At 33.0% G+C, this 21,204-nt stretch overlaps 3 protein-coding genes across 3 annotated transcripts in view; 2 read left to right on the plus strand and 1 right to left on the minus strand.

Moving 5' to 3' along the window:
* Positions 1-7,049: 7,049 nt before the first annotated feature.
* Positions 7,050-8,396, plus strand: LOTGIDRAFT_132228 (hypothetical protein; the record flags this gene model as incomplete). The annotated part of the gene is made up of 3 exons (XM_009066584.1): positions 7,050-7,184; positions 7,629-7,664; positions 8,013-8,396. The coding sequence occupies 3 exons, from the start codon at positions 7,050-7,052 to the stop codon at positions 8,394-8,396; spliced, it is 555 nt and encodes a 184-aa protein (XP_009064832.1).
* Positions 8,397-9,958: 1,562 nt separating this feature from the next.
* Positions 9,959-14,537, minus strand: LOTGIDRAFT_236257 (hypothetical protein). The gene is made up of 8 exons (XM_009066585.1): positions 14,305-14,537; positions 12,236-12,368; positions 11,820-11,941; positions 11,474-11,571; positions 11,135-11,229; positions 10,666-10,805; positions 10,390-10,476; positions 9,959-10,100 (listed from the first exon to the last, which is right to left on the minus strand). The coding sequence occupies exons 1-8, from the start codon at positions 14,528-14,530 to the stop codon at positions 10,030-10,032; spliced, it is 972 nt and encodes a 323-aa protein (XP_009064833.1). The 5' UTR covers positions 14,531-14,537; the 3' UTR covers positions 9,959-10,029.
* Positions 14,538-18,298: 3,761 nt separating this feature from the next.
* The window catches only part of LOTGIDRAFT_236258 (hypothetical protein), a gene marked incomplete at its 5' end in the record, with an annotated part of 13,439 nt that continues 10,533 nt past the window's right edge, over positions 18,299-21,204 (plus strand). Inside the window, 2 exons of the mRNA XM_009066586.1 lie at positions 18,299-18,325; positions 18,954-19,099. Coding sequence (XP_009064834.1) covers positions 18,299-18,325; positions 18,954-19,099 — 173 coding nt within the window. The remainder of the gene's footprint in view (positions 18,326-18,953; positions 19,100-21,204) is intronic.

The raw sequence follows: 21,204 nt of genomic DNA on the forward strand, positions 1-21,204 counted from the left end.
TCTGAAAGTATCATTAAATAGCTTAATCCACTCCCATTTTAGTAATGTAAAATATGATTAGTTTTGAGATACTAGGATTGGAGAAGGAGGCTTAAAAGGCGCCCAATTGGCAATTTTACTGCAGTGACACTGTGTTACCTTCGTTTGTTTGCGTTATGAGCTTCGTTCTGGATTCAATATGGCGGTCGATTGAAAATGGTCTATGGTAATACATATAACTTATGATATCATAGTATATGAATTCTTAAACAATACTAGCTATTCCATAAATGCCAAGTCATCACTAATACCTGCATAGAAAAAATTTAACTGCCTGAATTGAATTGTTGACAAACCAAATTCTGGAGATTTGACCTTTATGACATTTTGCAGGTTTGCGTTACCTAGATATTAAAACACAAGTACTATTAATACAGTTATCATGTTATACTGTAATTCTACTGCAATTATCATTAAACTATGATGTCAACTCAAAAGAAGTCAATTTCTTCAACCTAAGTAAAGAAGAAATGAAAGCAGTATTGGAATTTTTCCCCAATTTTGAACCAGTGAGAAGTCATTTGCACCATGTGGGAACTATGGTTCAGGCTTTATCATTAGATTTCACAGAGACTTGTCTTATATCAGCTTTACTTATTCTTCATGAAGGTAAACTTTTTTCTTTTCTTGCCAATACAAAAAAACTTTATCTTTTAAGATAAAGTGTTATATATTTGTTTGTAAACCAGATAATGCGATGTGTATCGTGACCCTAATATTGTGATAGGTTACATATCGTGACATGAATGTCCAAACCACGCCCCCATTCGCAATACTTCCTCAAGGCCATGGTAACAGAAGTGGGAAAAACTAAGTATTCATAGATAAATATTGTCCAATCAAAATTGGCCCTACTATAACTGTAGCAAATTTTAAACAAAACGAAAGCAGCGTGCCATTACATATTTTGATTAATATGTACGGTTAATTGAGTAAGATTTTCGGTGTAGAATTGAAAATTTGGAATATTTACTTGGAAAGAATGTCTTCTGATCTCTTCAAACGGCAGAGCTATGTTGTGTTCATATGACCTAATTTTCGTTCTACAGATCTGATTGATCAGATTCTAATATAGCCAATCTTATTTCCTCGCCCACAAACAGAAGTATAGTGGGCTTATTTTAATACAGTTTGATAAGAACGTGACCAATACCACTCATTTTATTTATATTTTAGATAATACCAAACTTTATGAAAGAGAAACACTTAGTCAGATGCAAGACAAGATATCAGAGTGCTTGAGAACTTATGAGGAAGGTTAGTGCTATCATTATTTGAATAAAACAGTGATGGTCGTTGGTTCTAATCTCAGTCAACCAATGAAAATTGGTGATCTTAAATATGACATCTGTCTTGTTATTCAAGTCAGCTCAGCTGTAAATGACTTTCGATAATCATCATGAAATTAATGCCAAAGTTTGCACAAAGATGTGTCGATAGACAGGATTCTCAAGAACCTTTGTATTGAAACATCAAAATGTGACTACACCTTAAGGTGTAGGCAAACAGATGGTCTTGGTCAGAGACTTTTGTCGCCAATTAGACTCTTGTCTTGAGTTTCAATGACTGACACGGGCACACAAGGAGACAAAAATCTCCAGTCGGTCGTTTTCTACCTTGTCGATAATCACGTGCGTAGCATGCAATTTAAAGGAAAAGGAATCTGATTGGATGATGACTGTCTTGCAGACGATAAAACTAAACTTGTTTGATATTATAAATCCTGTCGTTGACACGATAATCTTGCCGTAGAAGCTCAGGGACACTCGAGATTTTAGTCAAGATTTTAGTTGGAGACAAACATCTTGGACCAAGACCATTTGTGTGCACGCACCTTTAGTATAGACTTTCCAGCTTTTCTAAGTCATAACTTCTTGCTGACAGCTATTTTGGAGTTATATTGGTAAGTATACCTTCATTGATTTTTGCGGTTTATATTTTCAGAATCATATGATAATGGTACAATAAGATATGGTGTATTATTGTTAAGGTTAGGAGAGTTCTCATTAGCTAGTCTACAATATGGACAAGCTATAGTTGGTCTAGAAACATTATATCCAGACTTAGAATATCCTCAGTTATTTACAGAAATGATGATCCATTGATGGTCTAGATTTACAGAAATGATGATCCATTGATGGTTTACGTTTACAGAAATGATGATCCATTGATGGTCTAGATTCACAGAAATGATGATCCACTGATGGTCTAGACTTACAGAAATGATGATCCATTGATGGTCTAGATTTACAGAAATGATGATCCATTGATGGTTTAAGTTTAGAGAAATGATGATCCATTGATGGTCTAGATTTACAGAAATGATGATCCATTGATGGTCTGGATTTACAAAAATGATGATCATTGATGGTCTAGATTACAGAAATGATGATCCATTGATGGTCTAGATTTACAGAAATGATGATCCATTGATGGTCTGGATTTACAGAAATGATGATATGTTAATGTTTTAAATTTACAAAATGATGATGTGTTAATGTTTTAAATTTACAAAATGATGATGTGTTAATGTTTTAAATTTACAAAATGATGATGTGTTAATGGTCTAAATTTCCAAAATGATGATGTGTTAATGGTCTAAATTTACAAAATGATGATTTATTAATGGTTTGAATTTACTAAATGATGATCTGTTAATGGTCTAAATTTACAGAAATGATTATCCATTGATGGTGAACCAGTAACATTGGACTGTGTAATATATTTACACTATCATAACATGGTTTTCATGATACATGTGAAATATAACCCAAATATTTGACTGCCAAATGATATTTGATTTTTAAAGGTTGATGACAAAGATCCCTTAAAGAGATTTTCTAAATTATTTATGTGTATCAGGGATACTTGTAGGATCAATTTGCACCGTTGCAATTTCAATCAAACTTCTGTGGTTCCTTTAATTTAACTTAAACCAAGCGTATTATGATGTCACTAATTGCGAAGTCCTTATGTGATAAGCATATTTTGCGATTAGTAACATCATTAAATGCTTGGGTCATGTAGAATTGCAAGAATTGATTGAAAATTGGAATGGTGCAAATTGATGCTGTCAGTGTCTCTGATACACATAAAAAATTTAGAAAACTCTTTACAATCTCTTTAAGAGTTTATTTTTTTATATATGTGTTTAAGGTTAGTGTGTGGTGATAAGACTGTGATAATATAGATAAAAAAGCAGTTTGCAAAAAAATTATTTAGCTCTTGTGTTGCCTTCAGTTACCTGATTGAAATGATATGAAATGAACTAGCTCAGTACAAAACATCAAAACGCTATGAAAAGTGTTCAGAGCGTCTTGCATGAATGGTAAATTTTATCTGAAAAAAAAAGATCTTGATGTGTATTGCTCTTAGATATAGAAGATAAAAGTTTTTGATTACCAGTAGATAGAAAGGTTAAAAAGAAGGAAGTCTATCCAAACTAGGTGTCTTATTTATTGTTATTTATTGTTAAGAATTTTATTATGATATTTATGTATCACTGTTATCTGTTATTTCTGTATTTAAAATACATATTAATATATGCCAGTATGAGGACACTCGAAATGTCTGTGGTATGTTAATCTTGAATTGCAGGAGAACCGCAATTCAGATTGAATTCTGACAAGTGTTACTGATATATGAAATTGAACTATAGCAGCAAATATCTAGACAAGGTATACAGTATGTGTAGGGCAACATTGAATTGTTGTTTTGTATATGTAAGAGTTTATTATTGTTAATTATTGTTTTTTGATATTAACGTAATTTTACTAATTTATTCTATATTTCCACTTGTTATTGTTTTTATTGTAGGATATATTTCTCTGATCTCCGTAAAGTTACTTTTCTATTCAAGCTGTATTTACTGTATTTTGTGTGCATCAAACTTTATAGTATATTTGTGAGGATTGCATTAACATTTTGGAATTTAAAACTAATCCTAATTTTTGTTGATGCACTAATTGAATTAATCTAACAGGTAAGAATGAGCTAACTATGTGAGATTCAAAAGGTTTTTTTTAAGACTGGTCATGAAGATAACTTGGGCTGGGCGATATACAATTATCACAATAAATACTGGTATAGGGATTTATATTGTTAATAATATCACCTGATTAAATATCGTCATATTGTGATATATGATAGTTATCATGTTATATCATCATATTGTGATATATGATAGTTATCATGTTATATCATCATATTATTGTCCAAATAAGACCATTTACACAATTTTATCAAGTAACTTAGTGTTTAAAACAGATTTTTTGATATTCAGAGTGTTTTTAGAGATATTTATTGTTGTTTCTAACATATAAAATATAAGCATTTTGTATCAAAAACCAGTAAAAACCATACTTTAGTAATATCAGGATATATACCCATATCAGGATATTGTGATATCAACTTGAATCACAGTTCTATGCTTGAAAGAATATTGGCCAGTCCTAAAGATACCTGCAGATTACATTGCCTAATATGCTGTCACTGGTTAAGCTTACTTTTATGAATTTATCTGATTATTTATCTACCCCATTATTATTGAAATCATTGTTTCTAGAAGTTACCATTCACAGTCTTTTCATTTACCCCATACGTAAATTTATGGATTGACAGACCAACGAAAATTTAGTCCAGGGAGCATTAAATATTTTTACAGTGTTTTGAACATTATTTAGAGTATTTTGAACATAACAGATGAAATTTCAGGCAGCAATATATAGAGATCATTTTTTCATTAATTTATTGCATCTTATGAGATATAGAATGAACTCATAGTTATCATATGTTCACATGACAGCTGTCTGATTTTTAAAGTAGAATGAAAAAATCTAGAGCCCAAATTTATTTTTTTATTGTAGACCAAAATTTAGAGATGGGTGCTCTTACTTTTTCTGAAAATTTTACCTTAAAGTGTCTTACAGTATTTTAAAAATGTTAAAAAAATTTGTAAGATTTATGTGAACTTTCTAAAGTTGTTGTTTTTGTTTGGTGTAGGGCTAACCCATGGATAAAAACTAAATTTCAGCCACCTGTAACACTTTTAAGAATTGAATTAATTTTATCTAAAGGATGCTGCTTTAACCAAGTATAGTTTTCCACTTGATATTTATATTGTCAATGCAGAAATTTCCAATGTAATTGAATTTTCTTTGTGAAAAGAGTTACAGATAGCTGAAATTAAGCTCTATCTAAAAGATTTTTTGTATATAAGCCTTGAGGGTGTAAGATGTTGTCAATCTTTTATACATTTAAGATAATGTGATTTTTTGTTTGATGAAATCGTGTATTTGTGCCTTTACAACATTATTCATCTGTAGCATTTTTAGTCTGTTTTGATATTACGTTTGGTAATTTTTGTATGAAATATTTACAATATTCTTTAATAGAAAACTGCCTTCTTCCAAACCATTTCCATTTAAAGGGATTTGTATGCCATTTTGGGGGGTTAATTTGAATTTTGGGTATATGTAAATAGTCTTCAGAAGTACAATAAATGTACTAAAATCATATACTTCCTTCAAAAATATCTCAAACTATGATTTTCTTTTCCTATTTCTATAGATATCTTTTCTATATATGGTAGTTTCTCAAGAAAAAGATGACTCGTCTTTTGAACTTTCTGTGAACACTATTTTTTCAAAAAGACTTTAAGGAGGTACCTCTGTGATTCAAATAAATCAACATTTTCTGTATTATGTGTTATAAATTAAATTCAAAGTTTACATAGCAAGGGTTATTAAATCTTATGAAAATAAAAATACTTGCAAATTTGCTTTTTATACGCCCCTATGGAAATGTGGACGTATATTTTCATCGTCTCAGTGCATCCTTCATTCCGTCCGTCCGTCCATTCACATTTATTGTTAACATGATGAGATCTGTCAAGTTCGAATTTAGCTCGTTTTTAGTGAATGGTTTTTGAGTTATTGCCCTTGAATTGAGATGAGTGTGTTGATTCAATGTTTTTGGCTTATTGCTATTGATTTTAAAAGATTTGTGGAAAAAGTCAGCATAACTGACTGTAAATTCAGGGTTTTTGAACTACAAATGCATTATGAGTAATTTCAATAAGAGAAAATTTTGTATTATTATTAAGATGTTTAATATATTTTTGGTCAATAAAGATTTACCTTTCATTTCTGACAGCTGCCAGTTGGTGTATGTTACATTGCCTGACAATCTATCTTTTCTCATGCCAAAAAGTCTAGAAATGTAAAGAATTGAAATGCAGACTTGGATGTTTCTGAACGGAATCAAAAAAAAATGAAATGAATGGAGTTTTAAGTCCTACTTTTCTGCACCATGTGGGCTAATGAAAACGGGCAACGCCATGCAGGGTGTGATGAGGGAAATTTTGTTAGGACAGCGGCATTAACCTGCTATTTTTGGAATTCCAACTGTCGAGGGATCTTTAACGTGCACAGCTTGTAGCACACGGGGCCTCCGAACGTCCGAACGACTAGATGCTTTTTTCTTTGTCAGCCTCTCTTACCAGCATCACTGACAGGGGGAAACTGGGTTGAAAAATCCGAAGGTATTATTTCGACCTACGCCTGGATTGAACCCTGGAACTTCAGATCAGTGAGCAAGCGTCTAACTCACTGAGCCACCGCGGCTCCCTTGAACCAAATCTAAGGCTACCATTAGACCGTTTAATCTTCAGTGCTAACTTTAAAACGAAGTTAAATCTATGTAGAATGTTAATTTTAAACATTAAAGTCTTAAGTGCATTAAAAACAAATAAATCTTTAATTTCAACACTTTGATCTTATGCATATAAACATACATTTCGAATTATAGTTCTACATTTTACAGAACGGACCAAATAACTTTACTTTGGATGAACTTGACATCCTTTTATAATAGAAACCATAATTTGGTAAGAGTTAGTCCTACTTACATTTTATTAGCTTGGTTACGCTATATCATGTCATGACCTTTAACCTTTGGCATAATAACAAAACAGGGTCTGACAGCTGAGAATTTCAGTTTCAAAGAGTGGCATGTGGATTTTCGGATATGGTTCATTGATATGGAAAGCGGATTTTCCTTATGAATCGAAAATTGTGGGACATATTCGTGGTTTCGCTCGCAGATTCTGGCAAGGAAGTGAAGATCATCGAGGAGTTCCAGGAAGGGTACGTAACTCGTATCTAAGAGTAAAATTCCACTGGACACTGATTTCTGAATGGCATTTTTTTGCCATTTCGTAAAAAAAGCAAGAATGGTTTCGGCTGCATGAAAAAAACCTTGGATAGTTGTATATTTGCACGTATTTCCCTCTCGCTCTTGAAATGACCCAGATTTTGACATGACGAAATACTACTTTTGATTACCAGTCAGCCAACTCGTCTACATGTCAACTCGTCTAGAAAACTTTGTTGGATAAATCGTCTACAAAAGACAACTGGTATACATTATATGTCTGAAGAATTTGTATTCAAAAAAAAAATGATTATAAAGCATATCCTTTTACAAATATAATTGATTGAACTATATAAATCTGGCAATTCTAATGTTGTCTGTTCCCTTTTTTTATTACTGAAGTTCATTATCAAAGATATTAATATGATTTATTTTAGCCTGGAAGAGTTGTTACCTTAGTTCCAGATGAAAATGTAAGTTTAATTTCTTCATTTTGAATAAATTACCATCAAAATGTAAACAAGTAAATGTTCATTAAATGAATTGAGAAATGGCATCAAGATATCAGATTTAATAGCGAGAAAAAATGATTACAAAAACATTTTCATTGAGAGCTCAATTCTGCTATCTGTTCATTATGCAGAAAAAAACCTACTGATATCAACATTTCCACGGCAATATTTACTGATTATTACCACCTTTATGATATGCCTACATTAATACGTCCATGTATTAAACCTCCACTGTATTTTGTTTGATTGCAGTAGAGCTAATTTTGAGTCCTTTAGCTGTTCATATTGCCTTTACCAATTTCTTTCCAGGAAAGAGTTTGGGGTGTTGCTTATTATATTAATGAAGCTGACAGAGAGCAAGTCAAAGCCTATTTAGATTTTAGAGAAAAGGATGGTTATGAAAAATACAATGTTCAGTTTATTCCATCTTTAGATAATATGGAACCATTTGAAATCACATTGTACATCGGAAAAGAAGACAACCCCTATTTTCTAGGACCGGCACCACTCAAAGAGATAGCACATCAAATTTTTACCTCCGTTGGACCAAGTGGCAAGAATCTAGAATATTTGTTGAATTTGGCCAAATCTTTAAGGGAGTTGGTTCCTCATGTAGAAGACAATCATTTATTTAGTTTAGAAAAAGAAGTTATCAGTTTATGTCAAAATTCCAATAAGCAACATAGTATATGAGCCTGAATATGTTTGATATCACAGTTGAAAGTGGGACTATTTAAACTAAGATCTTTGATATAGGGCACTAAACTGATACCTCATAATAGCATTTTGCTTTGTTTCAATTCTACTGGGTTTACAGAAGATCCCTGCTTTAGCAATGTGTAATTTGGACAGTCTGCATTCTCTGTCTAAAGCTAGACATGCTAAAGTAGATCAAACTGTATTGAAGCAACGATATTAAAAAGGATAAACATGTAAAATGGCATTATTAGAATTGAAGTGTTGTAGATATCAAATTTTATTATATATAGAATAATATTTTTATTTTTTTATTTATATATTTATCAGCAATTTATCCATTGCCAAAATGAAGAATTCTTTACGCAGAGATTTTTATTGATTATCATTTTAATTCCTCTTGTTTATACATGGTGTTTTTGTAATATTTATTATTAAAGAGATCAGTAACATTTTATAGAATATTCTAATATGTACATATTTATCAGCAATTTATTCGTAGCTAAAATGAAGAAGTCTTTAATGAAGATCTATAAACAAAATAAAGATTCTCTTAACCCATCTTATATAAAGTTTTTGTTATTTAATTGTTATAATGAGCAGGATCTGAATTATTTGTCGGTTTTTATAATTATTTTGTGCTATTCAAAGTTGCTTTGCTGACTTTTCTGTTTCTTATGTTATTCATATTTATATTATTTCATAATTCTTTAGTTATAAAGTTGTTAGATTATCTCCCTTTTATTGGAATAAGGTTGTGCTAAATATTTATGTGTTTGTTACTATACTGTGTATTGCAATTAAAAATGAAATGAAATGGAGTATTTTTCATCTTAAAAGCCTGATTTTGATAATGTACCAGGACATTTTGCCAGGACAGCTGCATTAGTCTTTTTTGATTCCAAATCATACTCTGTAGCCATGTGTCCAAACCAAGCCCCCATTCGTCATACTTCTTCGAGGTTAATAAGACCATGTCAAAGCCCGTATTCGTGATAGCATACATGATCTTATTTGTTGTCCCATCTGAGGTCATGTCATCCCCTTAAACCTGCATATCGAACTGGTGGGTACAGTGTTGAATTACCCTTCCATCTGACTGATCCCTTGGGTAAGGTTCCTAGCTTCCTTGTGCAAAAGTAATTCAGAAGCTGAGAAGTATGATTGGTACAGCAGACTGTTTGTCAGCATTATTTATGCTTACCTAAGGCTCAATTGCTTTAAAGTGTTTCCATCAAATGCTACCTTTTGAACCATTCCCTACTATCCAATTGAAATTGATCCACAAAGAGATATTAATTAAGGCTGCTGTATTGTTATAAGATTTGAACGACCTATAGAAGCGAGGAGCACAGGAGACTATATCTGATGACCACACATGTATATTGTGTTGAAACATTCTGTGCCTAACCTTTTTAAAGAAATGTGTTATATTCCATAATATTGTCTTGTGTTTTGTTATATGTGCTTTTGAATGTCACTAGAAATTGATGTCTTTCAGTGATGCAATTTGTATAGCCTACTCACTGTCCATTTATATAGTAAATCAGAAATATACTGTTGATATAGATTAATTTATCAAAAATAGCATACAATAAATACAGAACCAAAGATAACCTTAACTATAGCATCATGAATTGAACAATTTAATAAATGGTATAACATGTTTATTGGCTTGTGCAAATAATTCTCTAAAATGACCTGAAACATACAAAAAGAAAACAAGTCAGCAAATCAGTAATATTACTAAATAAAACAACTTGATCCAGCATTTCCCACCTAGACATAATACCTGTCATGTTCCCACATTACCTTATAAGTCATTCCCCTCATGGGTATAACCTCGTCTGTCATTTTCCCACATGAACATTACCTCATCATTCATTTCCCTCATAGACATAATCTCATCTGTCAATTTTCCACATAGTCATAACCTCATCTGTCAATTTTCCACATAGATATAACCTCATCTGTCAATTTTACAACTTACCTGGTAAATGATAGTATCCGTGTGGTGCACCTTTAATAAGAACTGTTGTAGCTGATACACCGGCATCATTTAATTTGTTTCTATAAGCTAAATGGATAATAAAAGTATATAAATATATATGTTGGAAAATATTCCCGCGAAAGAGGCCCCAAGCTACTTTCGTCCACGGGCACCAAGTCATCTGGCCCGAGCCACTGCTTACAGGCCATGTTTGTATGTCTCTGATTTCCCGACGTTTGTGATTCTATAATTTCCACAAAATCCTAAGACACTTACCAAAACCACAGTCTCTGAGCGGATCTAATTGTGCTATGATAATCAACGTTGTGGGTAGAGTACGCTGTTTAAGTTGTAAACCTGGATTATAATCTGGTTTTTTCCTATCTTCTTCACTTTTAAACGCTCTTTCAGTAAACCTGGAAAATTGCAATTGCTTATCATTCTGGTATATCAAGATTTAACCCTATGTTTCACCAAAACATGAGAATAGATGCTAAAGTTTTCTAAGGACTGCAAATAGATTAACAGCTTTACAACATAAATTCCGTATCATCCATAGAAATGATCATATGCCTCTATCTTCAGCAACGTCTTGAAGGAGTAAGGGTTACAGTGACGGGTGAGGTAGAATTGAATGTCTTAGCAAGGGACAATGAGTCTTCGCCCCATCATTCTGCATCAGAGGTCATAACAACAAGATCGGACTCAAGATTACAAAGTACTTAACGTTCATGTAACAGCTTACCAGTCTATGGCGGCTTGGTTTAAACCCGGAGTTGATGCAAATTCTTCAAAAGATGGGAGAGAACAGGCCAGATCCGTCATTGGGTATATCAATATCTGAAATTATGAGGTCAGATCCGTCACTAGGTATATCAGTAACTGAAATTATGAGGTCAGATTCGTCACTAGATATACCAGTATATGAAATTATCAAGTAAGATGCTTCTTTTGGTATAACTGCATCTTCAATAATCAAGCAGTGATTAAATTAAATTAGATATTGTGGGTAGTTTCCTAATCTAATCAAAGAGTTTTAAGTAAGCAGGCTGTGCACAGAACACGTACATGAAGGTCATCTAACCTGATAGTCAATACCTAGGACATCATAACAGACCGTAGCTGCTATTTGACCACCACCACTATCACCCATAACACCTATTTTACTGGTACAAAGAGCACCTGGAAAATGGAATAGGAGAGTAACACTAAACAAGCAGCAAGTTTAAGTTTATATTCATGATTACTGAACCGATATCCCTTGACCACGCCAAGCTTCTGTCATTGAGACCACATCAATAGTGTACTTACGGAATATGACACTGAAATTTATTTTTATGGCGTCTTCGGCAGCCTATATCATCGACCACAGGTGACAGTTCCACAGGCAACTGTCAACGATGGCCCTGAATATTCACACTATAGCCTACCTAGAAGACCTTTATTGAGTTTGATCCATCTTAAGACTGTGTTAGCATCTTGGAAAAAAGCTGGTGCTTTATGTTCAGGTCCCATTCTGTATTCTACATTCACCACGATACATTCTCCATCTCTAAATCAAAGACAAATTTCAAAATGATGTCTTCTGTGCCACGACCATGAAATTAAAGCCTGAGATACTCTTCAAACAGAATCTTATATTCATGTGCGTATTATACTCGACAATATACATTATATAAACAGAGGTGTATTCACTCCATTGATTTGACATAATTTTTGACCGTTTTCTTGATACCAATCACCAACATTTTGTAGCATTTTCAGAATCTTATATTCATGTGCGTATTATACTCGGCAATATACATTATATAAACAATAACACAATTGTGCTCAGTCCAGAACCTACCTTGCTAAAATCTGACATAATGTTTTGACAGTTTTCCTGCTACCAATCACTAATCCACCACCATGAAAATAAACCAGTATTGAAGAGGAGGGAATAAACCCCCTTGGTGTGTAGACGTCTATGGGAATCCCATCTGCAACGATGCAAAATTCTTTTTATAGCATTATTCTTAAAACGGGCTTCACTGACAATTCGTTATGATAAGTGGGTCTTGAGGTATTTTGTTAAAAAGACTGGTAATAAATTATGAAGTGACAATAAAGCTCTCTAGTGTTAAAAATTCATCTCAGGCCATCTAGGGTCCTCTAGCAGCCGTCAGTCTCCCAGCCTCAAGGGCCTCGTCTCGGAGAGAGAGAGACAACTCTCATTTTGTGCCTCACCCTAGTGCATTTTCTAAATACGACCCTGGGCAGCAAAGCTACCGCATGATCATCCTGCAGAAACATCAATCAACTTTGCGACCGAGTTATTTGACATAGTTAGGAATTGGGAATCTATATTCGGATTTATTCATACCAAATGTACCTTTCCCCTCCATTTCAAACAGTAATAACTGTTAAATATCAATTAAACCAGAGTATATTAATCAATGTATTTGTCTATAAAATTGACGATCGCTTGTTGAAACTTACAGTTAGTCAATCAATAATAGTACCAGGTGTGACTTTTATGTACATAGGTAGAAATAATATATTATTAGTCATAAAAATCAATCTAGGTCATCAAAGTCAAATTCGGAAAACAATTTATGTTAAAAAGACATAGGAGATTCGAAGCTGGCCGTGTTTTCTTATCCTGTTAATGGATTATATATGGTCTATTACGTAGAATCTTAAGGTATGTAAAATTGATCTTTCTATTAATCTGTCGATTAAGGATGGTTGTCAAAAAGCAAAATAAAACAGCAAATTCTTTCTTGTTTAAATGTCAAAATCATATCTGAAGTCATCAACAATCTGGTAGTTAGAATTTATCAACTATTTGAAGAATCTATTCACAACCTGGTTGTTCAAACTCATCAACATCCCGATAGTATGAACTCATCAAGAACTTGATAGTCTGAGCTCATGTACAACATGAAAGTCTGAACTTATCAACAACCTGATAGTCTGAACTAATCAACAACCTGATAGTCTGAACTAATCAACAACCTGATAGTCTGAACTTATCAACAACCTGATGGTCTGAACTTATCAACAACCTGATAGTCTGAACTTATCAACAACCTGATAGTCTGAACTTATCAACAACCTGATAGTCTGAACTTATCAACAACCTGATAGTCTGAACTTATCAACAACCTGATGGTCTGAACTTATCAACAACCTGATGGTCTGTACTTATCAACAACCTGATGGTCTGAACTTATCAACAACCTGATGGTCTGAACTTATCAACAACCTGATAGTCTGAACTTATCAACAACCTGATAGTCTGAACTTATCAACAACATGATAGTCTGAACTTATCAACAACCTGATAGTCTGAACTTATCAACAATCTGATAGTCATTAACAAACTGCATTCAGAACCAATGTACTTTGAAAAAAAAATACATACAACAATGTCAACAAATATGTTTATTCACATAAATGTTAAAACCATAATTATATCATATTACAATCAATAATGGGGAGCTATTTTCAATTATTAACGACGCATAACATAACCGAATTCAGTTTCATTATCATTAATCGTCATCGCCTACAACAATGTTTGTTGCATTTCGTAAGCTTGCTACATGGATGGCATAGTGAAAAGGTAGGCGTCGTTCTATGTAATACCATTGACTGCATTATCAAAGAAACAAATAAAACCTTAAGGGATATGGTCGTCTAAATATAGGCCTTATTAGCTCAAGTGGGTCTTTTTAGCATGGAGAACCAGACAGGTACCTAATTTATAATCCTGGAAAGTCATACATGTAGCTTAAAGTGAGCTTAGCTTTCATGAAAAATTTGCACCCACTTCGCATAACATATAGTCAGCACTGTAATCGAGTAACTGTCAATCTTAACTCTTGGTGGGCGTTCGGTTTTGGATTGGCATTTCTATAAGACGTTGCTTACCTTTACTGTAAGGTGAAGGACAAACGTATTGCTTTTCGTTTCCATCAAAATCAATGGTTCCTGCAAATCTCTCTGACCTTTCTTCGGAAACCTGCCGTGCTTCTTCGACAGTTAATTCTACAAGAGGTTTATATCCTTCATCACTTAAAATCTTGAAATAATCCAAAGTTTCTGGGTGTATTTTATATTTTTGGCCTGCCTCCCCCCAACTTGTTATGTCACCCATTTTTTGCTATCAACTTTCTTGATAAAGGTGACCGTAATGAATTTGTTATCAAATGTTGACCTACAACACTATGTTTTATCTTTAAGTTTACAATACTATAATTCATTTATTCAGTTTGTCTTCCAGGTTGAATTTTATGAGGTATGATTCATAACTTTTCCTGGAGAGAAACCCCCGCCTCCCCCAATTCACCCACACCCACACACACACACACACACACACACACCCACCCTCACCTTCATTTGTTTTGATCCCCTATTTCTGTGCACTTGAATGCGAGAACGGCGTAAGCGTATGATATCAGAAGTCAATTTAAAAATGTTTGCTGTTCACTATGGTGCCGACAGAATTTGACAAACTCGGTCGCATAGTGCAATAAGGGGTTTCTGGAGAATGGGCATGTAACTGATTCAATTTGAACAATGTAGTGGCGTGAGATTGGCTTCCGTAAATGTCTAACTTTCGATTCATTAATCCAAGAATTGACCAATTTTTAATTCAATATCTATTGAATAAACTGTATAGCGAATTGTGATCCATTGAATCAATGTAACATATAAAAATGAATACAATATCTTAATATGCAGTGCTTGCACCTATTCAGGGCGAGAATATGTCCTCGAGCGATCTATATGTCAATTAAAAATATTTTTAAAGAATAAACAATGTCATTGAAAGACACATGTAGTTTATATAGAGGACATTTCAATGTCGAATAATAGAGCAAATTGATATAGCTTTTCGAGTTATGTAAAGATTACATACTATTATTATATCTGTATAAGGGTGTAAGTCTGTGTCAATATTGAAAAACTTAATTTGAGCTGGAAAAAAAAGAAAAAAAGAGGTTTTCTGTAAAGAAGGTAAGAAAGTGAAATATTTTGTGTTTGCAGCAGTTCATTCTATTTAGACGCACTAAGCTTACATTGGATTATATTTTTTCTCTTGACCTATTTGTTAATTTGTGGGTGTTGTAAATCTTTATCAAACTTGACCCCGATATATTAGTACAATATAAAACATAAGTTACTCAACCCCCTATCGCTTGACTTTAAAGTATGGTCCGAGATAGCATTCGAGTTTGCTTCAACAGCGATATCGACTGTTTCTTTGATATTCTGGTTTTGGTGCCTTAATTGTTGTCGGTCCTGATTTGTCGTTAGAAACGTGTGGACATGTCCAGTCCAGCTGAATAGCTTAAGTTCCAGCTTGTTGATGGAAACGTCTATATATGTCGTTTAAGTCCCGATTGTCGTTGGATATGCCTCGATATATCTGTCGTTCGGATTATGTGGATGTTCGGAGTATTACCAAAGGCTTTTTATTCCAAATTTTAAATTTTAACGCAGGATAGAAATCTGAAGTAAACTGCAGGCTACTGTCATAAGTTGTATTCCTTGAAAAACAACAGTTTAATATACTCTATCATTGAACCCCTCAAGGTCTTTAAAAGAAGTACACAACAATTAGGATGTCGATCTGGTCGAGTTTAGTCATTTATTTAGATATGTTACAAATTACAACAAATTGAAAGTCACATTTTGCTTAATATTTCACATTAAAAAAAATATTTATACTTTAGTCTGTTAGAAACATGCAAACAAATGGAAATGTAATCATATATAAAAATTTGGATTATAAACTCTTCAACTTTTGTTCACAAAATTGTTGATTTTTCTCCAGTAAGATACGAGTAATTCCGAACAAACTGTGACTCTAAGGTTCCGAATGTGTCGACTGATTGAACCAATTATCAGTAATCAGTGTCAATCAGGTTGAATTGTACCTCAACAGTTGAAAACTAATCGATTGCTTGAAAAATTTTCATCCAGTAGAGAATTTCGTCGGAAAATTTCGGTTTGAGCACTAATCTTATTGGAAGTGTCGTGCCCTGCGTATTTAAAATAATGCGCCTTTTTTTTTAACTAATCAGAAACGGAATTTTTTAGCTAAGCCAATCAGTAATGGTGTTCACAGCTCACCGTCCAAATTGGAGCTTTCAAATCCATTTGTGTCTAGAATTATCCGCATTTGAATGTTAAAATGACGATCATCACCCCAAAATGTCGCATCTGTCCCTTTAAATGTTGTCATTGCATTATCATTTTTTGACTGACATGGTCCAATTTAGACATGGCCGCAGACAGGGTTATTATCTAAAAACAATTATGTATTTTAGATCATTAATCTATCACATTCATTCGGGCTACTGAGCAGATATTTTCTCGAATGCTTAATTATCATTATATACATTTAAATAGGCTAACCTTTGAAGCGTAAAAGTGTGTCAAAGTTGTCAAAAATTCACATATGAGACATAGTGTTCATCGTTGCATCTATGCAAATATAATTTTGTCTGTTAAAGAAGTAAAGTCGCAAATGATTTCTTTATTAAAAAGGTATGTCGTTTTTCAAGTTACAGATATTTTTTGTTTGACCTAAAAAAAATGTATTTCTTGACCTAATTTAAAGGGACTGCTGCGCCATATTGGGGGGTTGATTTGATTCTTGAATATAAATAAATAGTCTTCAGAAGTACTAGAAATGTACGAAAATCGCATAATTCCTTCAAAAATATCACTTTCAGACGCGGATAATAGACACGCATGGATTTGAAGACTCAAATTCTGACGGAGAGCTGTGAACACTATTACTGATAAGCTTAACTAAAAAAATCCCGTTTCTGAGACTAAGGTATGAGTGGTAAAATAACATAGAGCAACTGTCACTTTAAATAAAATTGATAGAAATAAGCACACAAACCTATATTTTTCAATATCGAAGCTCTTTAATATAATAAGTCAAATTATTCTTCATTATTCGAACCTTATTCTCTGGTTGACATGACATGACATTTTATATTTTAATATTGACCTAATCAAGATATCTCATTATATATCTTATTGAAGACTTCATTCTTGGCTCATTGATTATTTTATTCAGGTCTTTGACGTCAAGGCTACGGAACAAAACATGAATAGAACGCATAAAAATCCATAATTAGCGATGAGTAGAAAAAAACGCAGGGTAATACGGAATAGATAATACTGTATTAGAATGGCTAGCGTCCAAATCATGGCATTAATGGGCCAATATTGACCACTAATACTTTGTACATTAGACTGAGTTATTATTAGAGATAGTAATATAACGGTAATCAATAATGAATTTCTTCTTATAAACAATATCATCATTAACATAGGTCATCCCTCACTAAAAGGTAAGAAATTTTCAATGATAAGATCTTATTCACCAGGGAATTTCGCAAGATTTTGAATGTGTTTTGAAATGATGATCGCTATTTTATGATTTTTTTTCCATGGACAGGAATGAAATGCTTGTCTATTTGCTTTTTCAACAAAAAATTTTAATCTGTATGTTTTGAGTTTTATTTTTGTGTGGCTGACTCAAAACGAAATGAAACATTCAAATTGGTATTGTTATCAGATGACAAAAATTTAGTCTAACGGTGTATGTATTGGCAATACTTACCATAGCTTGATATGTAGACTTGAATATTCGGAATATTATATTAAATCTTCATGACAATTGGTTAAAAACGATGTTTGATTTTACAGTATGGGAAAAACCAGTTTTCTCCCTTACAAGGAGTAAGAAATCAAATCAATACGACCATCTTTATTAGTGCAGAAAAGTAGGACGTAAAACTCCATTCATTTCATTTCATTCATCTGTATCTTATTGACATTATTTTTTCTCATTTTTAATGGATGTTATTGGCAAAACGTCATTTTATGTAGTTGACGCATGTTTCGAATACAAAACCGTCATCAGGTAAGGGACTCGGGAGAGTGTAGGGTATGATATTAGAGATTCCAATTGTTTCATGTATAATAAATTCTAAATATGCATGATAACAGTAATAATTGATGACTATGTATGATATGACAGATAAATTAGAACTGTATCTTAGCAACAGCTTTACGTTGTTTCCATAGATACTAGAAATATAATCATATTAACAATGATATTGTTTCTAGTATGATTCTCATTTATTGGAAATAATGAGAGGTTGTCATAAAGGTCGGTCAGATACTGTCTTAAATAAGGATGAAGTGACGTCGTTTGATCAGCTGGTTAGGAGGGGGGGGGGGGGGGCGTTTCTATGAATCATTAGATGTGGGCACCATTAAATTGTCAAGGGGTGCTAACATGTAATCCTTTCCCTAAGCTAAACGGTAAGGAATGTGTAAGGGGTTAGATCTCACCCCCTCCTTTAAAATATACATACAAATTTCGCCGAATTAAAAATTGCACATAGTAAGTTTTTTCATTGAAATTTGTTATGTAGTATAGCTCCTTTAATTCCCTTTAAGTCTATTGTAGTATAAAAACCTTACTCTAAAAGAATAATGTTAAACTTTTCAACATGTTAAAAATGTTTGCTGTATTATTATTTCAGCTTGTACTAGTTCTTATACAGCCTAGTTCTCAGTGTAAAAAGATCTACCTAATGTTTTTAAACAGTTCAAGTTGGCCAGTCAGTCTTCTATGTCGTTTTCTGCCTACAGAATTTCGTTCCCAAGATGTGAAACATGACGTAATCCGGTAAGATAAATTTTTTATTTCCAATATCTGACTCATTCTAATATAGTTGAATCATTCCAGGAAGCGCGTCTGGTGTTTGATTACATTAAGGCACCATTCCACTCACTGATCGTTTGAACAGAATGTCATTGCTATAGATTTATAGACCATTTTATGATACGACTTTCAGACATTTGGAAGCACTGACCAAGACATCAAAGTATTCTTACCCAAGGAGGATTCGAACCCACGGCACCTTATAAATGAATATTTTGTTCAGTGTGTTAATATAAAAAAAATGGTAGATTTATATATTTTTCATGAAACAAAACTTATTTATAAACATGCATTTCTGCAATAAACGCAATTTGTAAACGGCTTAAGGGAAGACATGCCTCATAAACAGTGGATATAACTCAGAAATCTATGCTTTTGGTTTGTCTCCAGCTTTTTGCTATAGCATACTCTGTACTATATTTGATAAAAGTTTTGATTGGGATCTAATTCCGTCAAAATTTAAGTTAGTAAGTACTTATAAAGTAGATATTTTCATATGACTATGCGTTCATTATCGATATGTATTATGTTTATGTATGAAAACACCCATAATTTGTTCTCAATTTATCGAATTTCGTCTTAACGTTATTATTGATTTTGTAGTAAAAAATTATGCAAACTTAGACTAGTAGCGGCAATCTATATAGTTTAATCACGGAGATTCGAACCCTTGGTGCTCGTTCCCCTATTAGTAGATTGTATTCATCATGGTTTTAAACACTCTATTGTAATAAGTGAACTCAATATACGAGTACATCTGTCAATATGTGAGAATGTTGTTATATTGTTTAGAACACACCCACTCTAAGATGTCGGGGTCATGTTTTCTCTAGTAATATTCCTACGCTATTCCACACTTACAATCGTATCTCTACTGAACACTCGGCCTCTGTCGTTACCAACCTTTATTTTGGTTGACCCTAGGGAGTTGTCACTATATCTGTTTCATTAAGACTAACAGTATTGCATGCATATGGAATGAACGGATGGTTTGTTTCTTCCTTTGCCCTCTTGTGAGAGGTTGTAGCTCAGTTGGTTAGAGCGTTTGGAAGTTTGTGACGTCATTTACCCTGTAAGTTTTCGGTGGACATGTGAAAATTTACGGACTTTAAATGACATTTAACAATTGTAATTATGATATATAAATACAGCTTTATTAAACACAATCAGTGGTTAAAATTTTATACAACGTTTCGACGTGTTCTCGGGTTATGGTTGATAGCTTCATGTAGTCTCATGACTATCAGTAAGCATAATAATATAATCTTCAAAAAGTATAAGGTCTCTCAATAGGTAAAGGCGCTTTCCTAATATTAATGTCACTATCCTGTCAAAGTTTACGACATTGCACACCGATGTGTGTCTCATCACCACCGTGCTTATCATCAGAAATGTAAGACCATTTCATTTCCTTTTCTTGCTTGGCATCGAGTACAAAAGACAAGAGGGACAATTGAACCAACCGTCGAGTAAGTTAATGAAAATTGGTCTATTGGTTTGATAGCAGCATTATTGAAATGAAACCACTGACTGTGATATCTATACAGGAAACTATATTGTTATTAAGTTAAAAATGAATGTGAATATATATAAATGTGTTATCTTACGGAGTGAATTTTATGACATTTGAAATAGAATTTGTGAAATAGGATATGGGAATAGAAATTGTGAATTATAAAAATAATACAATGTAGTATTGTCTAGAAATTTGTGTTTGAATTAGATCGACGAATACATGCATAGTAAGTTCTTTCTTTATATAAATCCTATTTTTCCTTCAGAAATTTTATATTCACGTATTGTGAATTTATGAAATAAATTTCTTTCAAAATTTAGTGTATTAGCGTTTTATGAATTGATGAAATAAGTTTTACTTCTACCTGTCTGCTGGTGATTAGGCGAATAGGGACCGGGACACTCCTTGCAGTGTGCAATACAGGCGCTGCCTGGACAGCAGCTTCTAGCAATTAGGTCTTAGATTTATTGTACATCTAAACCTGTATCGATATTTGTCGGTAGAAACCGGACGTATATGTAATGGGTGACGACATTTATTTCACTAAGATGTT

Source organism: Lottia gigantea (genome assembly GCF_000327385.1).
Source record: "Lottia gigantea unplaced genomic scaffold LOTGIsca_78, whole genome shotgun sequence".
In the NCBI taxonomy this organism is placed as follows: domain Eukaryota; kingdom Metazoa; phylum Mollusca; class Gastropoda; family Lottiidae; genus Lottia; species Lottia gigantea.

Coding starts and splice junctions, on each gene's coding strand:
- LOTGIDRAFT_236257 (XM_009066585.1), bottom strand. CDS start 14,530: ATGGGTGACATAACAAGTTGGGGGGAGGCAGGCCAAAAATATAAAATA. Junction 12,369..14,304: donor TCCTTCACCTTACAGTAAAG/GTAAGCAACGTC, acceptor GCATCGTTGCAG/ATGGGATTCCCATAGACGTC. Junction 11,942..12,235: donor TTATGTCAGATTTTAGCAAG/GTAGGTTCTGGA, acceptor TCTTTGATTTAG/AGATGGAGAATGTATCGTGG.